Source organism: Choloepus didactylus, chromosome 1 (assembly GCF_015220235.1).
Source record: "Choloepus didactylus isolate mChoDid1 chromosome 1, mChoDid1.pri, whole genome shotgun sequence".
Taxonomy (NCBI): Eukaryota; Metazoa; Chordata; class Mammalia; order Pilosa; family Megalonychidae; genus Choloepus; species Choloepus didactylus.
Window position 1 is genome coordinate 239,740,602 of NC_051307.1, and position 21,293 is coordinate 239,761,894.

A 21,293-nucleotide genomic window follows, 5' to 3' on the forward strand; every position below is an offset into this window, starting at 1 on the left:
AAGGCCCTGAGACCGGGAAACTTCTAGCATACAAGATAGACTAGAAAGCCCCGTGGTTCATCACCCACACCTGCTCCATTGTCAATCTCATTTTTACTTCTACAAGCCCCTTCCTGTTTCAGTGTGAATTCATCCCTACCTGGACTGCTCTTCTACTTGTTAACTTCTATTCAACCCTCAGGGAAATTATACCTGAGAAATTGTCCCTGCTTTTCTTCATTGCTTCCAACCCTAACTTAGACTAAATTTCCTTATATAAGCCCTTACAGCACCATGTACTTTTCTTTTATAGCACTTACACAAGTGTTGTTAAGTAATGACATTGAGACTATTCATTGCTGTATTATAAACTCCCTGAAGGCAGGGGTCATGTCTCTCTTGCTTACAATTGTAGTCGCAGCACCTAGCATAGTCCCTGACATACAGTATTGAATTAAGGTAGATTGGGGCTAGATGATGAAGGATCTTAAATGTTAGATTAAGAACTGTTGGCTTTATCCTTCGGCAACAGGGAAGTGGTTTGACTAAAGAGGCAGCTAGGAAAACAGGTAAATCTTAAAAGCAAGGGATTGTTGACCAGATATGAGTTGAAACTTGCTTAGCACCTGGATTTAGATAGCATTAATGTAAAGACTAGAACCCCTCTGCTTTTGGATAGAGCAGTTTTCTTTGAGCTATAGCTTCTCTCAATTTATCTAGTTTCTGGAGAGTAACTCCTGTCCTCTGATTTTGCTCTAGGAAGTAATTTGACTGCAGAAAACTTTGGTCAAAATGGTTTCCAAAAGAAGACTGTCAAAATCTGATGATAAAGAGAACCTGGTAGAAGATGCTTCCAGTAAGTGTCTAGTGTCTTTCCTGTAGCAAATGTTTTAGGCACTTAATGAAATATGAATTTCCTACTTTTCAAGTGCTGGGAGTCACCATTGTTTAATGGAAAGGGTACACAGAATCCAGTATCAGGAGATTTGGGATTAAGTTTCTGTCCTTTATTCCACGTATGACTTTGGACATGCCAATAGTTTTTCTGAGCCTCAGTTTCCACATCTATAAGAGGGATTAGTATTCACACCTTATCTAGTGTCTGTTATCTAGGTGTCAGTGCATAAAGATACAATAGTCCCTCCCCTTAAAAAAATTTATGGTCCCTCTACCTGCTCAAAAAAAAAAAAAAAAATATATATATATATATATATAAGTACTATGATAATAGTGTATTACGAAACATCCTGTCAAAACAAACACACCAGAAGCAAAGAAACCATGGAAACTCAGTGACCACAAGAGAATGTGCTTTGTTGATAAGGGCCCCAATAGTTCAAAAGAGAAGGGGTTGGTAGTCCTTTCCAACCATTGCACTCGTGTACTCTATTAAGGCAGTTGTATCTTATTTATTGAAGTTCTTATTAGGTTCTAGGAATTTGAGTCTGGCTCTTGGCCAGATACATTTGGTATTGATGGAAATGTTTGTTGAGTCTTATATAGCTTTCAGAATGATCAAAATTTCCGGGCCAAAACCATGTTTGGAATAGGCTTGATTTAGAGAAGGAAATACTGAAGCTCTAACAATCTATTGCTGAAGATATTGTAGAACATAGAGAAACTGGAAGAAATTTTGAAGCTGAAGAAAAATAAATTAGGAGGTCATTATAAGTAAATGTCATTCTTTGGAAATACTGTTCTCAAGAGAGAAAAGACTTCTGAATTAAATTTACTGGAAGGGATTTGGGATATTTGGACAGTGAAGGGTAAATTGAATTTTTTTGTTCTGGCTATGCCTGAATTTTTTTTTTAAAGGAAGGCAGTGGTCTTTGTTTCATTCTGCTTAAGACTTTATTAGGGAGCAGAAGAGGAATTGGAGAAGGGAAAACAGAATTGCATCATTAACAGAGAAGAGTAGGTTTCATACTTGGTTTCAAGTATCTCTCTCTCTCTTTTTTTTTTTTTATTCAATTCAGTTTTATTGAAATACATTCACACACCATACAATCATCCATGGTATACAATGCACTGTCCACAGTATGATAACATAGTTATGTGTTCATCACCACAATCTATCTCTGAACATTTTCCTTACATCAGAAAGAACCAGAACAAGAATAAAAAATAAAAGTGATAAAAGAACACCCGAATCATCCCCCCCATCCCACCCCATTTGTCCTTTTAGTTTTTATCCCCATTTTTCTACTCAATCCATACACTAGATAAAGGGGGTGTGATCCACAAGGTCTTCACAATCACACTGTCACCCCTTGTAATCTACATTATTATATAATTGTCTTCAGGAGTCCAGACTGCTGGGTTGGAGTTTGGTAGTTTCAGGTATTTACTTCTAGCTATTCCAATACATTAAAACCCAAGACGTGTTATCTATATAGTGCATAAGAATGTCCACCAGAGTGACCTCTCGACTCCATTTGAAATCTCTCAGCCACTGAAACTATTTCATCTCATTTTGCATCCCCCTTTTGGTCAAGAAGAAGTATCTCTTTTTTTATTGCATTTTATCGCTTATCATGCTTGAAAGCTTTTGGATGATGCTTTGCATTCAAAGATATGACGTAGGAGAATCTCATTCTTTCTACCCTTACATTCAGTTCACCAGTTCTCAAATTATGGTGTGTGCATCAGCATTATTACCTGGAGAGTTTGTTAAAATTTAGACTCCCAGGCCTCACCCCAGAGATTTTGATTCATTAGCTCTGGGATGTGGCCTGGGAATATGCATTTTAATAAGCTTCCCAGGGATTCCAATGCAGTGATTTGCAAACAACAGCTTCTGAGACACTGGCTGCTTTAGAATTTGGGTGGAAAACATCTCCATGATTATTATCCTTGTTACATGTGGCACATTTTGAATTCTTCAAATGAAAACTCAATAGGTGAAAATAATTCTGTATCTTGATAGTTTCATTCATTCATTTATTCATTTGAAAGACGTCATTGATGACCACTGTTAGAGATTGTTTATTTCATTACAGCATCAATTCTCTTAGGGTTATTATTCTTGGGTTTATATTTTAATCTTTGCTTTACTATTTGTCACATTCTAGAAAAATTTTGTCTTTTTAGAAGCTAAGAAGCAACCACTTTCCAAAAAGACAAAGAAATCACATGTTCATAATGAAATTGAAGAAAATGACAGTGTTTTCGTAGAGCTTCTTAAGACATCAGGAATTATTCTTAAAACAGGAGCGAGTCAGAATCAACTAGGTAATTTTTTTTTTTAATAATTTTATTGTGGTAAAATATATGCAACATCAGATTTCCCATTTTAACCATTTTCAAGTATACAGTTTAGTGGTGTTAAAATATTGTGCTATCACTACCACTCTCCATTACCAAAACTAGGTAATAGTCTAATCTAAATCTATTCTCTGGGTTTAGTGAAAAGGCTCAGGACTGAATCATGGATTAGAGAGGCAGTGATGATTAGAAATAAGGACCATCCATCTTGAGTCCTGTTTAATGCATGTTAAGTACTTCCATTCATTCTTTGGAAAAAAATGTTGTTATATTAGTATTCCTTTGTGCTGTCTTGTGAAAAAAATAAATTAATACCCAGAAAGCAATTAGATCTGTATCAGAATAATTTCAGAAGAAAAGTTAGAAAGCCTAATAATGCCCTTTTTTGGAGCATAGAGTATTCCATCCTGTTAAAGTTATGTAAGGTCATTTTTAGAATACTTAGTGGCTAGCCTCTATCAAAGCCATGTTTCTTTTGCTGTGGGTTTAAAAGATTCAGCTCTGAAATTAGATTGAAAACCTCTGTATTGGTTTCATCAGATAAAAAACTTAGGTCATAAGGGAAAGAAAACTATGGTAGGAGACTTTAAAGTCTCTGTTGAGCACCTGTTCTTCTTTCTTAACAGCTGTGGATCAGATAGTTTTCCAAAAGAAGCTGTTTCAGATGCTGAGGAAACATCCTTCTTATCCCAAAGTATGTATTTTCTCCCTGGAACTATTGCTTTTTCCAGTAGCACTCTGTTACTGGGAATTTAAAGACATGGGCATAGTCTTGAGTGGGATAGAACAATTTTTAGCTGCAAATGTTAAACATTTTATTCTTCCCCTGACCTTTTTTTTTAAATCTCCTTATTAAGATAATAGAAGAATTTATTAGTGGCCTGGAGTCTTACATTGAAGACCAAGACTGTTTCAGGAACTGCCTTTTGTCTTGTGAACGGCTGCAGGATGAGGAGGCCAGGTGTGGAGAGGAGCCACAGAGCTGTGCTGATATTCAGTCGGTTACACTGCTGGATTGCTGGCGATGGTGTGGGGAGGGGGTAGAATGCAATTTTTTGGAATTTCACTTTTGAGAGATTGCTCTCTATTCCTCAGAGTTCAAACTGAACCTTAAAACTATTAAGATTCTGCTTAATAAGCTGAGAACCAGAGTGTTTTCTAGAATGTATCTCATCCACTTTGATAGAATTTCAGTCGTCTACTTCTCTCTTAGTTTAGGAACCATCTTTTCATGTTCTTTATTTCTTATCTGACAAAATAGTTTCTTTTTAATGAATATATGTTTAACCAATATTACGGAGAAGGGGAGATAAAAAACATTAAGGAAAACACAATAGAAAAAAATACCTCTTTTTTTTTTGTAGCATGGGCACACCTTACTCTAAGAGCCTCATCAAATTGCTTCTGGGGATTGACCTATTACAGGTAAGACTGTACCATGTTTTCTGTGAACACGTGATGGATGTGATTTGTGGTGTATGCCCAAGTATAAATGGCTGGAGCACAGGATAGAGCTGGGTTAATTGGAGAGTTTGGGTTTGCAACAGCTTTCCTCTTGTCCTATTGCTGAAATAAGTCTGGTCAGGCAATATCTTTGTCTTTGAACTGTGCTGAGTAACCCAACATATCTAATAGTCCCATTTATTCCCTTGGCATCTGATATCTGTTTCTTTTCCTTTTCCTTTTTTAAATTTTATTGTGGTAACATAAACATATGTGAAAAACATAAAATTTGCCATATTAACCATTTTTAAGTGTACTATTCAGTGGTGTTAATTATTTACCATGTGTGCTATCTTTACCACCATCTATTACCAAAGCTTTTTCATCTCAAGAGAATCTTTATGTCCATTAAGCAATAACTTCCCATTCTGGTTCCTGTTTCTTAAAGCTGCATCCTGTGTGCTTTGAGTACTTTGTATTTCTCTGCCATATTCACATTTGAATCACCTCCCATTTGACTTTTTAGTTGTTTGTGTAACTTGATTTTCCCTTTTTCTCCTCCAATTTCTCTTTTATAACTTATTGAATATATCATACATTAACTTGTTTTAAATATCTCTTTTACAAAGATATAGACGATGAAAATCTCCCTCTTCCCCTGTACTCTATTTTTCCTCTTCTCCCTGCCTCACTCCACAGTTCTTCCAACTCTCTTAATCTTTTTCTTTTCACTGGAAATCTTGAATACAGTTTAGTTAAAGTCTGAGAGCCCTCTTTTCCTCTGAAGAGAAATACTTCTCTTGCAAACTATTTGATAATCTTTTAACGTTAGTATTTCATGGATTAACTGTTGTCATCATATTTAATAATATTTTCAATTGTCTGATTATTTTAATTTTGCCTTGATGAACATTTTGCAGATTTTTCCAGAAGATAAATTATTCGCAGTTCTTTGCAGTTCAACAGCTTATATTCAAAATATAGATTCATGTGGCCATGCTTAAAAATAAGAGGATTTCAATTATAGCAGAGTCTTCCAAGAGCCCTTGTTTGAGGGAATTCTGGGTAATTATGTATTTCTGTTGTGTATTTTGAGACTATCTCCTAACTCCCTGTGTTTCCTTTTTCAGCCTGCTGTTATCAAAATATTATTTGAAAAGTTGCCAGAATTTCTTTTTGAAAAGTAAGTGGAGATATTCAGGAATGCGCAAAGTACCCTGGCATACTTAATTTTTCCTCTCAAATGGCTACTCTGAAACATTATTGGTTTCTCTGAAGGTCTTATTTATCATGAGTCCAGGTTCTTAAGCGACTGACTATTAAAATTTTACTGGGGTATCTGTCTTTGAAATCTCATTCATTGCTAAGACTACATAAAAATAAATAGGTAGAATTGTTGTTCAAAGTAAGTATTGCTTATGCTTGTATATGCATGCACTATCCCTGCAAAGATACACAATAAACTGGCAGTGGTAATTGTCTCTAAGGAGGGGAGCCAATTGGCTGGAGTCAGGTATTCTCTGAATACTGTTCTTTCCTTTTTGAATTTTGTAAGGTATGTATGCTACCTATTTTTAGAAAACAGTACATAACTTTAAGAAATAGCTATGTCAAAAAAAAAAATAGACAAGTCACAGGCAATTCACAAAGAAATATGAGTGGCAATTAAAAAATTTTGTTAGAAATCAAAGACAAATTTAAAACCATGAGACACATTTTTTCCTCTCTAAGGGTCTCCCTTGTTGAGAGTGTAATGAACAGACATGCTTATACATTGCTGATGAACATATAAATTGTTTCAACCATTCTGAAGGGCAATGCATTGTATGAATCAAAAGCCTTATGTTTTTGCATGCCCTTTAATTCTTGATGCCATGTCCCTTATTAATTTTTTCTAAGGTAATGACTGTGAATGAAAAGAAAGAGCTATAAAATTACTGTTTAAAATAACAAAAAATTATAAACAACTCAGATGTCCAACAGTAGGGGATTGTTATGTAAACTAGGTACATACACATAATGGAATATCATGTAGACAATAAAAATTATAAAGGAGACTATTTAATACCATTCAGTAATTGAAAAAAATCAGATTATAAATCAATATTTACACTTCAGCTGAGTATTTTGTTTTAAAAAAATGCACAAATGTATACAAACATGCATATTAATTAATGGACATCTCTGGGATGCCAGGATTGTAGCTTACTTTTTTTTTTATTAGAGCAGTTGTAGGATTACAGAAAAATCATGCAGAAAGTATAGAGTTCCCGTATACCCATACACACACACACACACACACACACACACAATTTTCCCTATTATTAACAGATTTGCATTAGGGTGGTACCTCTGTAACAACTGATGAGCCAATATTATTAACTGTATTGTGTATTAGTAACTATGGTCTATACTGTATATTAGGCTTTACACTTTGTGTTGTAGAGTTCTATGTTTTTTTTAAATTTTTATTTTGGCAACGTGCAACATAAAATTTCCCATTTTGACCACTGTCAAGTATTCAATTCAGTGGTATTAATTACATTTACAATTTTGTGCTATCATCGCCGTCATCCATTACCAGAACTTTCCCATCACCCCAAACAGAAACTCCTTACCAATTAAGTATTAACTCCCTGTTCCCCACCCCCATGTCTGCCTCTGTATTCTAATTTCTGACTCTCTCAATTTATATATTCTAATTATTTCATGTAAGTGAGATGCAATATTTGTCCTTTTGTGCCTGGCATATTTCACTCAACATGATGTTTTCAAGGTTCGTCTATGTTGTAGCATGGATCAGAACTTTGTAGGATATTTTTATTTTCTCCTTTTAAATATGTATTTTCTCAGGCCTGTTTATAACAATAAACTTGAATATTTTATTTTAGGTATTCATGAATGGCTCACACTAAATGCTTATGTCCTTGTTAAGTGTTCTTCCACAGTTAAATGGGCTGCAGTAGATAGGGACTAAAAATGTTACTAAGAAAAGGAACTGGAGGTGGTCCAAAACCTTAGACAGGAAGTTGGGAGGAGTGGAGAGACTGTTTTGGTGGGGAATAATTATAACTGAGCCAACATTTCTTGATCCACAAGTGGTGTTCAGTATTTTCCTGAAAATAATCTAATCTGACCATCTCTGTTTCCATAGGAGTATCTTTTTCAGCACTTAACACATTAGTAAGTTATAGTCCTTTTTTAAAAAATTCGTCTTTTTCAAATTGTTTAAGTTTATTAATGCAAGTATCCAGCTTTTCCTTCTTTCCCTAAACCTTTTCCCCAGATGTAGCTACTGTTTACTGTGTCTTCTTTCAGACGTCTTTCTCAACATATACAAGCATGTCATGCCCTTTTTTGTGTGTGTGTGTTGTCTGTGTGTCTGGCACAGGGTCTGTCCCACACACAGTAAGTGTTCAGTAAATGTTAATTTAATGGCTGAATATTTTGTGCAGTATTAATACTTGCTGTTATGTAAGTCAGAAAGACTCAGTTCCTTACCTTCTCATCCTAACATTTCAGCGAGAATAGTGATGGACTCAACATGCCTCGACTAATTATCAGTCAACTAAAATGGCTTGACAAAATTGTGGATGGCAAGGTAGGCTTTGTGGCTTTATCTTTCTCTTGAATTTAGAGAGTTTGTTCTCCATACTTAAGAACCAAACTTTTGGAATTTGCAGATGTTCTCTTTTTTCTTTTTCTAACAGAAGATGCACATTTTTCCAGCTATCCATTAGCTTTTTCAGCTTTTGTAATTTGAGAATCATGGATTGTTCACCCTTCACATTTCCTGAAAAAAAGTTTATCTGATTATGATGACTAGATATCATTTCTTAAATAAACAGAAAGAAATTATTAGTTTTTCAAAGTATGGAGATTACCATGTTTTATTTTTCAAAAGCAATGAAATTCCAAGCCATTCTAATTTAGTGCAAATGTTTTGATTTAATTATGTATTGAGGAAAATTTCAAGAAGTTTTTGCAGTTATGTGATTTTTAATTAAGCATCTTGGTAAAGTTGAATTTGTTTAAGGCCTAGTGCTTGAGACCCATTTCTTTTCAGGACTTCTTATAATCATTCTACTAATTTTTGGCAGATATTTCAAGGCTAAATCTTTATTTGGGAGAATATGAATTTTGGTGAGACCCATTTCTTTTCAGGACTTCTTACAATCATTCTACTAATTTTTGGCAGACATTTCAAGGCTCAATCTTTATTTGGAAGAACATGAGTTTTGGGGCCTCATCTGTGTTGAAATTCTGCCATTTATTAACTGTATTCTTGAGCAACTCATGTCACATTTTCAAACCCTCTATAAGGTAGTGAAGACTGAATGAAATAATGTATATAGCCGACTGATAATATAACAACCACCTTAATTTTTTTTCTGCATACCATCCCATGGATGAAATTTTCTGGGCCATTTACCTATGAATGTAAGCTTTGAGCTTGAGTATACTCTTATTTGTTATATTGTACACATAATAATTTTAGCTCTATAGTTCACATAGTAAGTCTCTGTCTTGGGTAATGTGCTGCAATGATCATAGTTTCATCCACTGCAGGACCTCACCAGCAAATTCATGCAGCTGATCAGTATTGCGCCAGTGCCCATGCAGCATGACTTCATCACCAGCCTGCCTGAGATTCTAGGGGATTCCCAGCATGCTGAGGTGGGGAAAGAACTCAGGTGCGTGAGCCCCCAGTAGCCATCCTGACTACTACTGTGCCCTGGGAGCTTTGTTACTGCAGCATGAAACATAGCAGTAGTTGACTATTTTTTTTTAGTTTTAATTCTTTTTTTACTTTTAAAAAATTTTTAACTGTAGTAAAATATACATAACCATAATTATTTTACCCATTTTAAGGGGATAATTCTTTGACATTAAGGGACATTGACAATATTGTGTAACTTTCACTGCTATCTATTTTCAAACTATTTTCATCATCTCAAACCAAAACTGATACTCATTTAGTAATAACTCCCCACTCCCTCCTCCCCCCATCCCTGGTAACCACCTTTCTGCTTTCTGTCTCTCTAAATTTACTTATGCTAAGTATTTCATGTAAAAGAAATCATATAATGTTTGCCCTTTTGTGTCTAGCGTATTTCAATTAACATGATGTCTTCAAGTTTGAACCATGTTGTTGCATGTAGCAGCACTTCATTTCTTTTCACGGCTGAATAATTTTCCCATTATATGTATATACTACATTTTGTTTGTCTGTTATTCTGTTGATGGACACTTGTGTTGCTTCCACATTGTGGATGTTTTGAATAATGCTGTGATGAACATCGATATACAAATATCTGTCTGAGTCCCTGCTTTCAGTTCATTGGAGTATATACCTAGGAGTGAAATTGCCAGGTCACATGGTAATTCTGTGTATAACTTTCTGAGGAACTGCCAAACTGCCATAGCAGCTGCACTATTTCACATTCCCACCAACAGTGTACGAGGGTTCCTATTTCTCTGCAATCTTGTCAACATGTTTTTTAAAGATTTTTTTGATAATAGCAACCCTAGTAGGCTTGAAGTGCTAGTTTGTAGTTTTAATTTGCATTTCTCTAGTGGTTGTTGATATTGAACATGTTTTCATATCCTTATTGGCCATTTGAATATCTTCTTTGGAGACATGTCTATTCAAATCTTCGGCACAATTTTCAATTGGGTTGTTGTCTTTTTGTTGTTGAGTTGTAGGAGTTCTCTATATATTCTGGGTATTAAACCCTTATCAGATATATGGTTTCCAAATATTTTTTCCGATTCTGTAGGTTGTCTTTTCACTTTCTTGATAATGTCCTTCAATGCACTAATTTTGAAATTTTGATGAAGTCAATTTTATCTATCTTTTTCTTTTGTTGCTTGTGCTTTTGGTGTGAAATCTAAAAATCGATTGTCTACAAAAAGTTCCTGAAGGTATTTCCCTATGTTTTTTTCTAAGAGTTTTATAGTATTAGCTCTATGTTTAGGTTCTTGATCCATTTTGAATTAATTTTTTTTAATTTGGTGAAAAGTGGGGGTCCACATCCATTCTTTTGCATGTGTATTTCCAGTTGTCCCAGCACCATTTGTTGAAGATAGTATTTATCTCATTGAATGGACTTTGGCACCCTTATTGATAATCAGCTGGCCACAGATGTGTGGAATAATCTCTGGACTCTTGATTTTATTCCATTGGTCTATGCCAGTACCACACTGTTTTAATTACTGTAGCTTTGTGGAAAGTTTTGAAGTCAGGAAGTTTGAGTTCTCTAACTTTGTTCTTCTTCTTCAAGATTGTTTTGGCTATTTGGGGCCCCTTGCAATTCCGTATGAATTTGAGGATCAGCTTTTCTGTTTCTGAAAAAAAAAAGTGCTGCTGGAATTTCGATAGCGATTACATTGCATATGCAGATCAGTTAGGCAGTATTGACATCTTAACAATGTTAAGTCTTCCAAACCACGAACACAGTTGTCTTTCCATTTCTTTAGGTCTTCTTGAATTTCTTTGAGTAATCTTCTATAGTCTTCAGTGTACAAACTTCCACCTTTTTGGTTACATTTATTTCCTAGGTATTTTACTCTTTTAGATGCTGTTGTAAATGGAATTGTTTTCTTGATTTCCTTTTCAGATTGTTCATTACTGGTTTACAGAAACCCAGCTGACTTCTTTTGTTGATTTTCTACCCTGCCACTTTGCTGAATTCGCTTATTAGTTCTAGTAGCTTTCTTGTGGATTCTTTGATATTTTCTAATATATAGGATCATGTTATCTGTCAGTAGGGATAATTTGACTTTTTTCCTATCCAATTTGGATGCCTTTTATTTCTTTCTCTTTCCTATTGCTCTGACTAGAACTTCCAGTACAATGTTGAAAAGCAGTAGTAACAGTGGGCATCCTTGTTTGGTTCCTGATCTTGGCAGGGGTACTTTCAGTTTTTCACCATTGAGTATGATGTTTACTGTGGGTTTTTCATAAATGCTCTTTATCATGTTAAGAAAGTTCCTTTCTCTTCTTAGTTTCCTGAGTGTGTTTATCATGAACACTTTTGGGTTTTGTCACATGGTTTTTCTGCATCATTGAGATGACCATGTGTTTTTTTTCCTTCATTGTATTTATGTGGTGTACTACATAGATTGATTTTCCTATGTTGAGCCATTCTTGCATTCCCAGAATAAATCTCATTTATTCATAATGTATAATCCTTTAATATACTTTTGGATTCCGTTTACCAGTATTTTGTTTGGGATTTTTAGCATCTTTATTCATAAAGGATATAGGTCTACAATTTTCTTTTCTTGTGCTGTCTTTGTCTAGTTTTGGTATCAGGGTAAAGCTAGCCTTGTAGAATGAGTTAAGAAGTAATCCCTCCTCTTCTGCTTTTTGAAAGAGTTTGAGGATTGGTGTTAAATCTTTAAATGTTCGTTAGAATTCAGCAGTGAAATCACTCAGTCTTTGTCTTTTTTTTTGTGGTAGATTCTTGATTACTGATTCAGTCTCTACTTTTATAGATCTGTTGAGATTTTCTACTTCTTTTTGTAACAGATTAGGTAATTTCTGTGTTTCTAGAAATTTGTCCATTTCCATTTGGGTTTTTTAATTTGTTGATATATAATTGTTCATGGTACCCTCTTATAATTTTTTAAATTTCTGTAAGATCAGTAGTAATGTTACCACTTTCATTCCTGATTTTAGTTATTTGTGTTCTGTCTCTCTTTTTCTTTTATTAGTCTGCCCAAAGATTTGCCTATTTTGTTGTTCTTTTTAAAAACCTGACTTTAGGTTTTATTGGTCATCTCTTATTTTTCTATTCTCTGTTTCTTTTATCTCTGCTCTAATCTTACAATTTCCTTCTTTCTATTAACTTTGGACTTAGTTTGCTTTTCTTGTTCTAATTTCTTTAGGTGTGAAGTTAAGTTATTGATTTGTAATCTTCCTTCTTTATTAATGTAGGCATTTAGATCAATACATTTCTCTTTGATGAATGCACTGCCTTAGCTACATCTCATAAGTTTTAATTTGTTGTATTTTTGTTTTCATTAGTCTTAAGATATTTCTTAATTTCCTTTGTGATTTCTTCTTTGACCCATTGGTTGTTAAGGAGTATTCTGTTTAATTTCCACTTATTTGTAAATTTTCCAGTTTTCCTTCTGTTATTGAGTTCTAGCTTTGTTCCTTGTAGTCCAAGAAGAAACTTTGATGATTTAAATATTTTTAGATTTATTAAGATTTGATTTCTGGCCCAATTTGTGGTCTATGTTAGAATATGTTCCATGTGCACTTGAGAAGGATATCTATTCTCCTGTAGTTGGGTGGCATATTCTACTTATGTCCATTAGGGCTAAGTGGTTAATAGTGTCATTCGAATCCTCTATTTCCTTATTGATCTTCCATTTAGAGGTTCTATTTATTATTTTATTATTAAAAGTGGTGTGTTGAAGTCTCTATTACTGTAGAACTGTCTATTTCTCCCTTCAGTTTATCAGTTTTTGCTTCAAATATTTTGGGGCTCTGTTGTGAGGTGCATGTAAGTTTATAATTGTTATTTTCTTGCTGGATTGAACCTTTTATCAACATATAATCTTCTTTCTCTCTTGAAATCTTCCTTAACTTAACGTCTATTTTGTCTGATAATAATATAGCCACTCCAGGTTTCTTGATTACTGTTTATATGGAATACTTTTTTCTGCCTTTTTGCTTTTAATCTTTTTGTGTCTTTGTACCTGACATGAGTCTCTTGTAGAATAACACACAGATGGAACATGCTTTTTTTTTTTTGCATTTTTAATTTTAATTTTAATTTTTTAAATTTAATTCAGTTTTATTGAGATATATTCACATACCATAGAATCATCCATGGTGTACAATCAGCTGTTCATAGTACCATCTTATAGTTACATGCATTCATCACCCCAATCTATTTTTGAACATTTTCCTTATACCAGAAAGAATAAGAAAAGAATAATAATTTTTTAAAAAAGTAAATAAGGACACCCAAATCATTCCCCCATCCCACCCTATTTTTCATTTAGTTTTTGTCCCCATTTTTCTACTCATCCATCCATACACTGGATAAAGGGAGTGTGATCCACAAAGTTTTCACAAACACACTGTCACTATTGTAAACTACATTTTTATACAGTCGTCTTTGAGAGTCAAGGCTACTGGATTGGAGTTTGATAGTTTCAGTTATTTACTTCTAGGAGCATGCTTTTTTTAATCCTTTCTGCCCATCTTTGCCTTTTAACAGGGGACTTTTACTCATTGACATTTAAGGTAATAATTGAGAAGGCAGGATTTCCTTTCGCCATTTAGCTATTAGTTTTCTGTATGTCTTGTATGTTTTTTGTTCCTCAATTACTCCATGACTGCTTTTTTTTGTATTTAGTTGCTCTGTAGCATACCCTTCTTTCCTTTTCTCTGTATTTCTTAGTTAGGTTCTTAGTGGTCATCTTTGTGATTACCGTTATTATCTTAAACTAATAACAACCTAGTTTGACTAGTACCAACAATAGTATCAGTAGTATACAAATGCTCTACTCCTATATCTCTCTATCCCTCACCCTTTATATTGTTAATTCCTCAGATTGCATCTTTATATATTGTATGTCCATTAACATATATTTTAAATATTTTTTTGAACATTTGCCTTTTATGTCATCTGGGGGGGAAAGCAATTTCAAGGCAAAAATACAATAAAACAGGATTTTATATTTACCTTTGAAGTTACCTTTCCCAATGTTCTTTATCTCTTCTTATTGCATCAAATATCCTTTTATTTCAGCTTGAAGGACTCTCTTTAGCATTTTTTGTGTACAAGGCTTCTGGTAATGAACTTTTTCAGCTTTTGTTTATCTGGAAATTTCTTAATTTCTCCCTTTTTTTTTTTGGTATTTGTCAGAATCCATGTTGGAACATAAGAAATCGAATGTTACTAATTAAATAGAATTCGATGGGAAGGAACCATGGAGAGTACTAAAAAATTAATGTTTCTGTACTATATTCCTTTTTTTATTGCATTTTTATGAAGATATATTTGCATAACATGCAATCCTTCAAAGTGTATAATCATTTGTTCATAGTTATGCATTGATCACCACAATCAATCTTTGAACATTTTCATTACTCCAAAAAATAAAATAAAATTAGAATAAAAAAGAGTAGCTAAAACATTCCATTCCCCTTCTCTACCCATGTTCATTTACTTTTTTTCACACTCATTGTTTTTTTTTAACTTAATCAAAAAATTAAAAAATAAACAGTAAAAAAACAACATTTCAAACTAAACCAAAATAAAGGAATAAGAAAAAACAAATAACCTAAAATAACTGTATTGTTTCCAACATGTTCCTACCCTACCCCAAGAAAATAGACTATAACCTAACAAAGGAATAAGAAAAACAACCTAAAATAACTACATTTCAGCAAACTTGTTCCTGTCATACCCCGCCTGAAATTAACAAACCATAGACATTCCTGAAAATTCTCAGAACATTAAGTTTACCCTCCATAACTTACCTGTTCTTATTAGATTATCGTTCCCCCTTCACTATTTGCTATCTGTCTCTAGGTCCCCTATGTTCTACAATATAAACAATTTATTTTACATTTTTCACAGTGTTCACATTAGTGGTAGCATACAGTATTTCTCTTTTTGTGCCTGGCTTGTTTTGCTCAGCATTATATCTTCAAGGTTCATCCATGTTGTCATATGTTTCACGATATTGTTTCTTCTTACTGCTGTGTAGTATTCCATCATGTGTATATAGCACATGTTGTTTATCTACTCAATTGTTGAAGGACATTTGGTTTCTTTCCACCTCGTGGCAGTTGTGTATATTACTGCTGTGAACATTGGTGTGCAGGTATCTGTTCATGTCACTGCTTTCAGATCTTCTGGGTATATACCAAGAAGTGCAATTGCTGGATTGAAGGGTAACTCTATATCTAGTTTTCTAAGGAACCACCAGAATGTCTTCCGGAGTGGCTGAACCATTATACAGTTCCATCAACAATGAATAAGAGTTCCGATTTCTCCACATCCTCTCCAGCATTTGTAGTTTTCTGTTTATTTAATGGCAGCCAGTCTAACTGGTGTGAGATGATGTCTCATTGTGGACTTAATTTACATCTTCCTAATAGCTACTGAAGCTGAACATTTTTTTATGTGTTTTTTGGCCATTCATATTTCCTCTACAGAGAACTGTCTTTTCATATCTTTTGCCCATTTTTAATTGGGTTGTCTGTACTATTGTCCTTGAGTTGTAGGATTTCTTTATATATGCAAGATATCAGTCTTTTGTCAGATGGTTTCCAAATATTTTTTCCCATTGAGTTGGCTGCCTCTGCACGTTTTTGACAAATTCTTTTGAGGTACAGGAGCTTTTAAGTTTGAGTTCCCATTTATCTATTTTTTCTTTTGTTGCTTGTGCTTTGGGTTTAAAGTCTAGGAAGTGACATCCTAATACAAGGTCTTGAAGATGTTTTCTTACATTATCTTCTAGAAGTTTTATGGTACTGTCTCTTATATTGAGGTCTTTAAACCATTTTGGGTTAATTTTTGTATAGGGTGTGAGGTAGGGGTCCTCTTTCATTCGTTTGGATATAGATATCCAGCTTTCTGAGCCCCATTTGTTGAATAGACTGTTATGTCCCAGTTCAGTGATTTTGGGGGCCTTATCAAAGACCAGTTGACCGTAGATCTGGGGGTCTAGCTCTGAATTCTCAATTGAATTCCATTGATCAATATGTCTATCTTTGTGACAGTACCATGCTGTTTTGACTACTGTGGCTTTGTAATAAGCTTCAGACTCATGGAGTGTAAGTCCCCCTGCTTTGTTTTTCTTTTTTAGAATGTTTTTAGCAATTTGAGGCATCTTCCCCTTCCAAATAAATTTGATAACTAGCTTTTCCAAGTCTACAAAGTAGATTGTTGGAATTTTGGTAGGAATTTCATTGAATCTGTAGATGAGTTTGGGTAGAATTGACATCTTAATGACATTTAGCCTTCCTATCCATGAACAAGGATTATTTTTTCCATCTTTTTAGGTCCCCTTCTGTTTCTTTTAGTAAAATTATGTAGTTTTCTATGTGTAGGTCTTTTACATCCTTGGTTAAGTTTATTCCTAAGTACTTGATTTTTTTTAGTTGCTATTGAGAATGGTATCTTTTTCTTGATTGTCTTTTCAGTTAGGTCATTTCTAGTGTGTAGGAACATTACTGACTTCTGTGCATTAATCTTGTATCCTGCTACTTTGCTAAATTTATTAGGCTCAAGTAGCTGTGTTGCTGATTTCTCAGCATTTTCCAGACGAAAGATCATATCATCTGTACATAATGACAGTTTTACTTCTTCCTTTCCAATTTGGATACCTTTTTATTTCTTTGTTTTGCCATATTGCTCTGGCTAGCACTTACAGCACAATGCTGAATAACAGTGGTGACCTTGGGCATTCTTGTCTCGTTCCTGATCTTAGAGGAAAGGCTTTCAGTCTCTCGCCACTGAGTACTATGCTGGCTGTGGGTTTTTCATACATGCTCTTTATCATATTGAGGAAGTTTCCTTCAATTCCTACCTTTTGAAGTGTTTTTATCAAAAAAGGTTGCTGGATTTTGTCGAATGCTTTGCAGCATCTATTGAGATGATTATTTGATTTTCCCTTTTGATTTGTTAATGTGTTGTATTACATTGATTGATTTTCTTATGTTGAACCATCCTTGCATGCCTGGGATGGACTTCACTTGGTCATGGTGTATGATTCTTTTAATGTGTCTTTATTAGATTTGCAAGTATTTTGTTGAGAATTTTTGCATCTATGTTCATTAGGGAGATTGGCCTACAGTTTTCCTTTCTTGTAGCATCTTTACCTAGTTTTGGTATTAGAGTGATGTTAACTTCATAAAATGAGTTAGGAAGTGTTCCATTTTCTTCAATGTTTTGAAAGAGTTTAAGTAAGATTGGTGTCAGTTCTTTTTGGAAAGTTTGGTAGAATTCCCCTGTGAAGCCATCTGGCCCTAGGCATTTATTTGTGGGAAGCTTTCTGATGACTGATTGGATCTCTTTGCTTGTGATTGGTTGGTTGAGGCCTTTTGTTTCTTCGCTGGTCAGTCTAGGTTGTTCATGTGTTTCCAGGAAATTGTCCATTTCCTCTACATTATCTAGTTTGTTGGCATATAGTTGTTCATAGTATCCCCTTATTATTTATTTCTTCGAGATCCTCAGTAGTGTCACCTCTCTCCTTTATTATTTTGTTTATTTGGGTCTTCTCTCTTTTTGATTTTGTCAGTCTGTTAGGGGCTTGTCAATCTTGTTGATCTTCTCAAAGAACCAACTTTTGGAGTTATTTATTCTCTCTTTTTTTTTTGTTCTCTATGTCATTTATTTCTGCTTTAATCCTTGTTATTTCTTTTCTTCCAATTGGTTTAGGATTAGTTTGCTGTTCATTTTCTAGTGTCTTCTGTTGTTCCATTAGTTCTTTGATTTTAATTTTTTCTTCCTTTTTAATGTATGCATTTAGAGCTATAAATTTCTCCCTCAGTACTGCCTTTGCTGCATCCCATAAGTTTTCATTCGTCTCTATATATTTAGCAATCTCTCTTGCTATTTCTTCTTTAACCCACTGATTGTTTAGGTGTGTGTTATTTAACCTCCAGATATTTGTGACTTTTCTAAGTCTCTGATGGTTATTGACTTCTAATTGTATTCCATTGCAATCAGAAAATGTGCTTTGAATACTTTCAATCTTTGTAAATTTATTGAGGCTTGTTTTATGGCCCAGCATATGATCTCTTCTGGAGAAAGTTCTGTGATCACTAGAGAAGAATGTGTATCCTGGTGATTTGGGATGTAATGTTCTATGTATGTCTGTTAACTCAAATTCATTGATCAGATTGTTTAGGTTTTCAGTTTCCTTATTGGTCCTGTGTCTGGTTGATCTATCTATAGGAGAGAGTGATGTATTGAAGTCTCCCACAGTTATTGTGGAAATATCTATTGCTTCCTTCAGTTTTGCCAATGTTTGTCTCATGTATTTTGGGGCACCTTGATTGGGTGCATAGACATTTACGATTGTTATTTCTTGTTGAATTGTCCCTTTTATTAGTATATAGTGACCTTCTTTATCTCTTGTAACATCCTTGCATTTAAAGTCTATTTTATCTGAGATTGATATTGCTACTCCTGCTTTCTTTTGGCTGTAGCTTATGTGGAATATTTTTTTCCATCTTTTTACTTTCTATTTCTTTGTGTCTCTGGGTCTAAGATGAGTCTCTTGTAAGTGACATATTGATGGTTTATATTTTTTAATCCATTCTGCCAATCTGTATCTTTTAATTGGAGAATGTAATCCATTCACATTCAGTGTTATTACTGTAAAGGCATTTCTTGAATTAACCATCCTATCCTTTGGTTTTTGTTTGTCAGATATATTTTTTCCTGCGCTCTCTCTATTTCCGTTAACGCACCCTTACTAAAGGATACGTTAAAGGAAATAAATCTCTTCAGTTCTGAACCCTTCTCCATACCTGTCTCTCCTTTCTTTGTTTCTCTGCCATAAGGTTCCCTTTAGTATCTCTTGTAGGGCAGGTCTCTTGTTTGCAAATTCTCTTAGCGTTTGTTTGTCTGTGAAGATTTTAAGCTCTCCCTCAAATTTGAAGGAGAGCTTTGCTGGATAAAGAATTCTTGGTTGGCAATTTTTCTCTTTCAGAATTTTAAATATGTCATACCACAGCCTTCTTGTCTCCATGGTGGCCGCTAAGTAGTCACTACTTAGTTTTATGTTGTTTCCCTTGTATGTGGTGAATCTCTTCTCTCTTGCTGCTTTCTCCTACAGTGAGGTCTTGCAGGTCAGTCTGCCTGGGGGGAGGGGGCTCCTGGTGCAGTTCCGCAGTTTTTACTTACAGTTTTTATGCTGCGATCTCAGCCATTCCACCCATTCCAGGTTGGTTTATGATGTGTGGACAGTCATAGTTGTCCCCCAGCAGTTGTTCCAGATTATTTACTAGTTGTTCCTGATTGTTTATTAGTTGCTCCAGGGGACTAACTAAATTCCACACCTCTCCATGCCACCATCTTGCCCCTCGTCCTGTCTCCTTCATTTTTTTTTTAATAATTCAATTTTATTGAGATATATTCACACACCATATAGTCAAAGCGCACAATCAGTTGTTCACAGCACCACTATACAGCTGTGTGTCCATCACTAAAATCAATTTTTGAACAACTTCATTACCACACACACAAAAGTAATAAGAACAAAAATTAAAGTGAAAAAGAACAATTAAAGTAGAAAAGATCACTGGGTGCTTTATTTTATTTTATTTTTTGCCCCTGTTTTTCTACTCATCCATCCATACACTGGACAAAGGGGAGTGTGATCCACATGGCTTTCCCAATCACATTGTCACCCCTCAGAAGCTACATTTATAATTGTCTTCAAGATTCAAGGGTTCTGGGTTGTAGTTTGATAGTTTCAGGTATTTACTGCTAGCTATTCTAATTCATTAGAACCTGTAAAGGGTTATCTATATTATGTGTAAGAGTGCTCACCAGAGTGACCTCTTGGCTCCTTTTGGAATCTCTCAGCCACTGAAACTTATTTCATTTCATTTCACATCCCCCTCTTGGTCAAGAACATGTTCTCCATCCCATGATGCCAGATCCAGATTCCTCCCCAGAAGTCATATTCCACGTCTTCTTCATTTTTTTTTTTTTTTTAATAATCATTTTATTGAGATATATTCACATACCACGCAGTCATACAAAACAAATCGTACATTCGATTGTTCACAGTACCATTACATAGTTGTACATTCATCACCTAAATCAATCCCTGACACCTTCATTAGCACACACACAAAAATAACAAGAATAATAATTAAAATGAAAAAGAACAATTAAAGTAAAAAAGAACACTGGGTACCTTTGTCTGTTTGTTTGTTTCCTTCCCCTATTTTTCTACTCATCCATCCATAAACCAGACAAAGTGGAGTGTGGTCCTTATGGCTTTCCCAATCCCATTGTCACCCCTCATAAGCTACATTTTTATACAATTGTCTTCGAGATTCATGGGTTCTGGGTTGTAGTTTGATAGTTTCAGGTATCCACCACCAGCCACCCCAATTCTTTTTTTTTTTTTTTTTTAATCATCATTTTATTGAGATATATTCACATACCACGCAGTCATACAAAACAAATCGTACTTTCGATTGTTTACAGTACCATTACATAGTTGTACATTCATCACGTAAATCAATCCCTGACACCTTCATTAGCACACACACAAAAATAACAAGAATAATAATTAGAGTGAAAAAGAGCAATTGAAGTAAAAAAGAACACTGGGTACCTTTGTCTGTTTGTTTTCTTCCCCTATTTTTCTACTCATCCATCCATAAACTAGACAAAATGGAGTGTGGTCCTTATGGCTTTCCCAATCCCATTGTCACCCCTCATAAGCTACATTTTTATACAACTGTCTTCGAGATTCATGGGTTCTGGGTTGTAGTTTGATAGTTTCAGGTATCTACCACCAGCTACCCCAATTCTTTAGAACCTATAAAGGGTTGTCTAAATTGTGCGTAAGAGTGCCCACCAGAGTGACCTCTCGGCTCCTTTTGG

The 21,293-nt window shown here is 34.6% G+C and overlaps 1 protein-coding gene across 8 annotated transcripts in view; it reads left to right on the plus strand.

Annotated features, from left to right (window-relative positions):
* The window catches only part of FANCD2 (FA complementation group D2), a 95,782-nt gene that overhangs the window by 1,366 nt on the left and 73,123 nt on the right, over nt 1–21,293 (plus strand). For 5 of the 8 annotated variants that reach the window (XR_005211416.1, XM_037801663.1, XM_037801636.1 and 2 more), the window contains exons 2-9: nt 739–835; nt 3,070–3,210; nt 3,870–3,937; nt 4,101–4,240; nt 4,608–4,668; nt 5,817–5,869; nt 8,209–8,287; nt 9,256–9,380. Coding sequence is in view for 7 of the 8 variants with exons in the window: in XM_037801663.1 (XP_037657591.1) it covers nt 772–835; nt 3,070–3,210; nt 3,870–3,937; nt 4,101–4,240; nt 4,608–4,668; nt 5,817–5,869; nt 8,209–8,287; nt 9,256–9,380 (731 nt within the window). In the remaining variant the exon portion in view is untranslated. Of the gene's footprint in view, nt 1–738; nt 836–3,069; nt 3,211–3,869; nt 3,938–4,100; nt 4,241–4,607; nt 4,669–5,816; nt 5,870–7,850; nt 7,870–8,208; nt 8,288–9,255; nt 9,381–21,293 lie in introns of those variants that run through there. The other 3 variants (XM_037801657.1, XM_037801677.1, XM_037801671.1) reach the window with 3 other exon arrangements.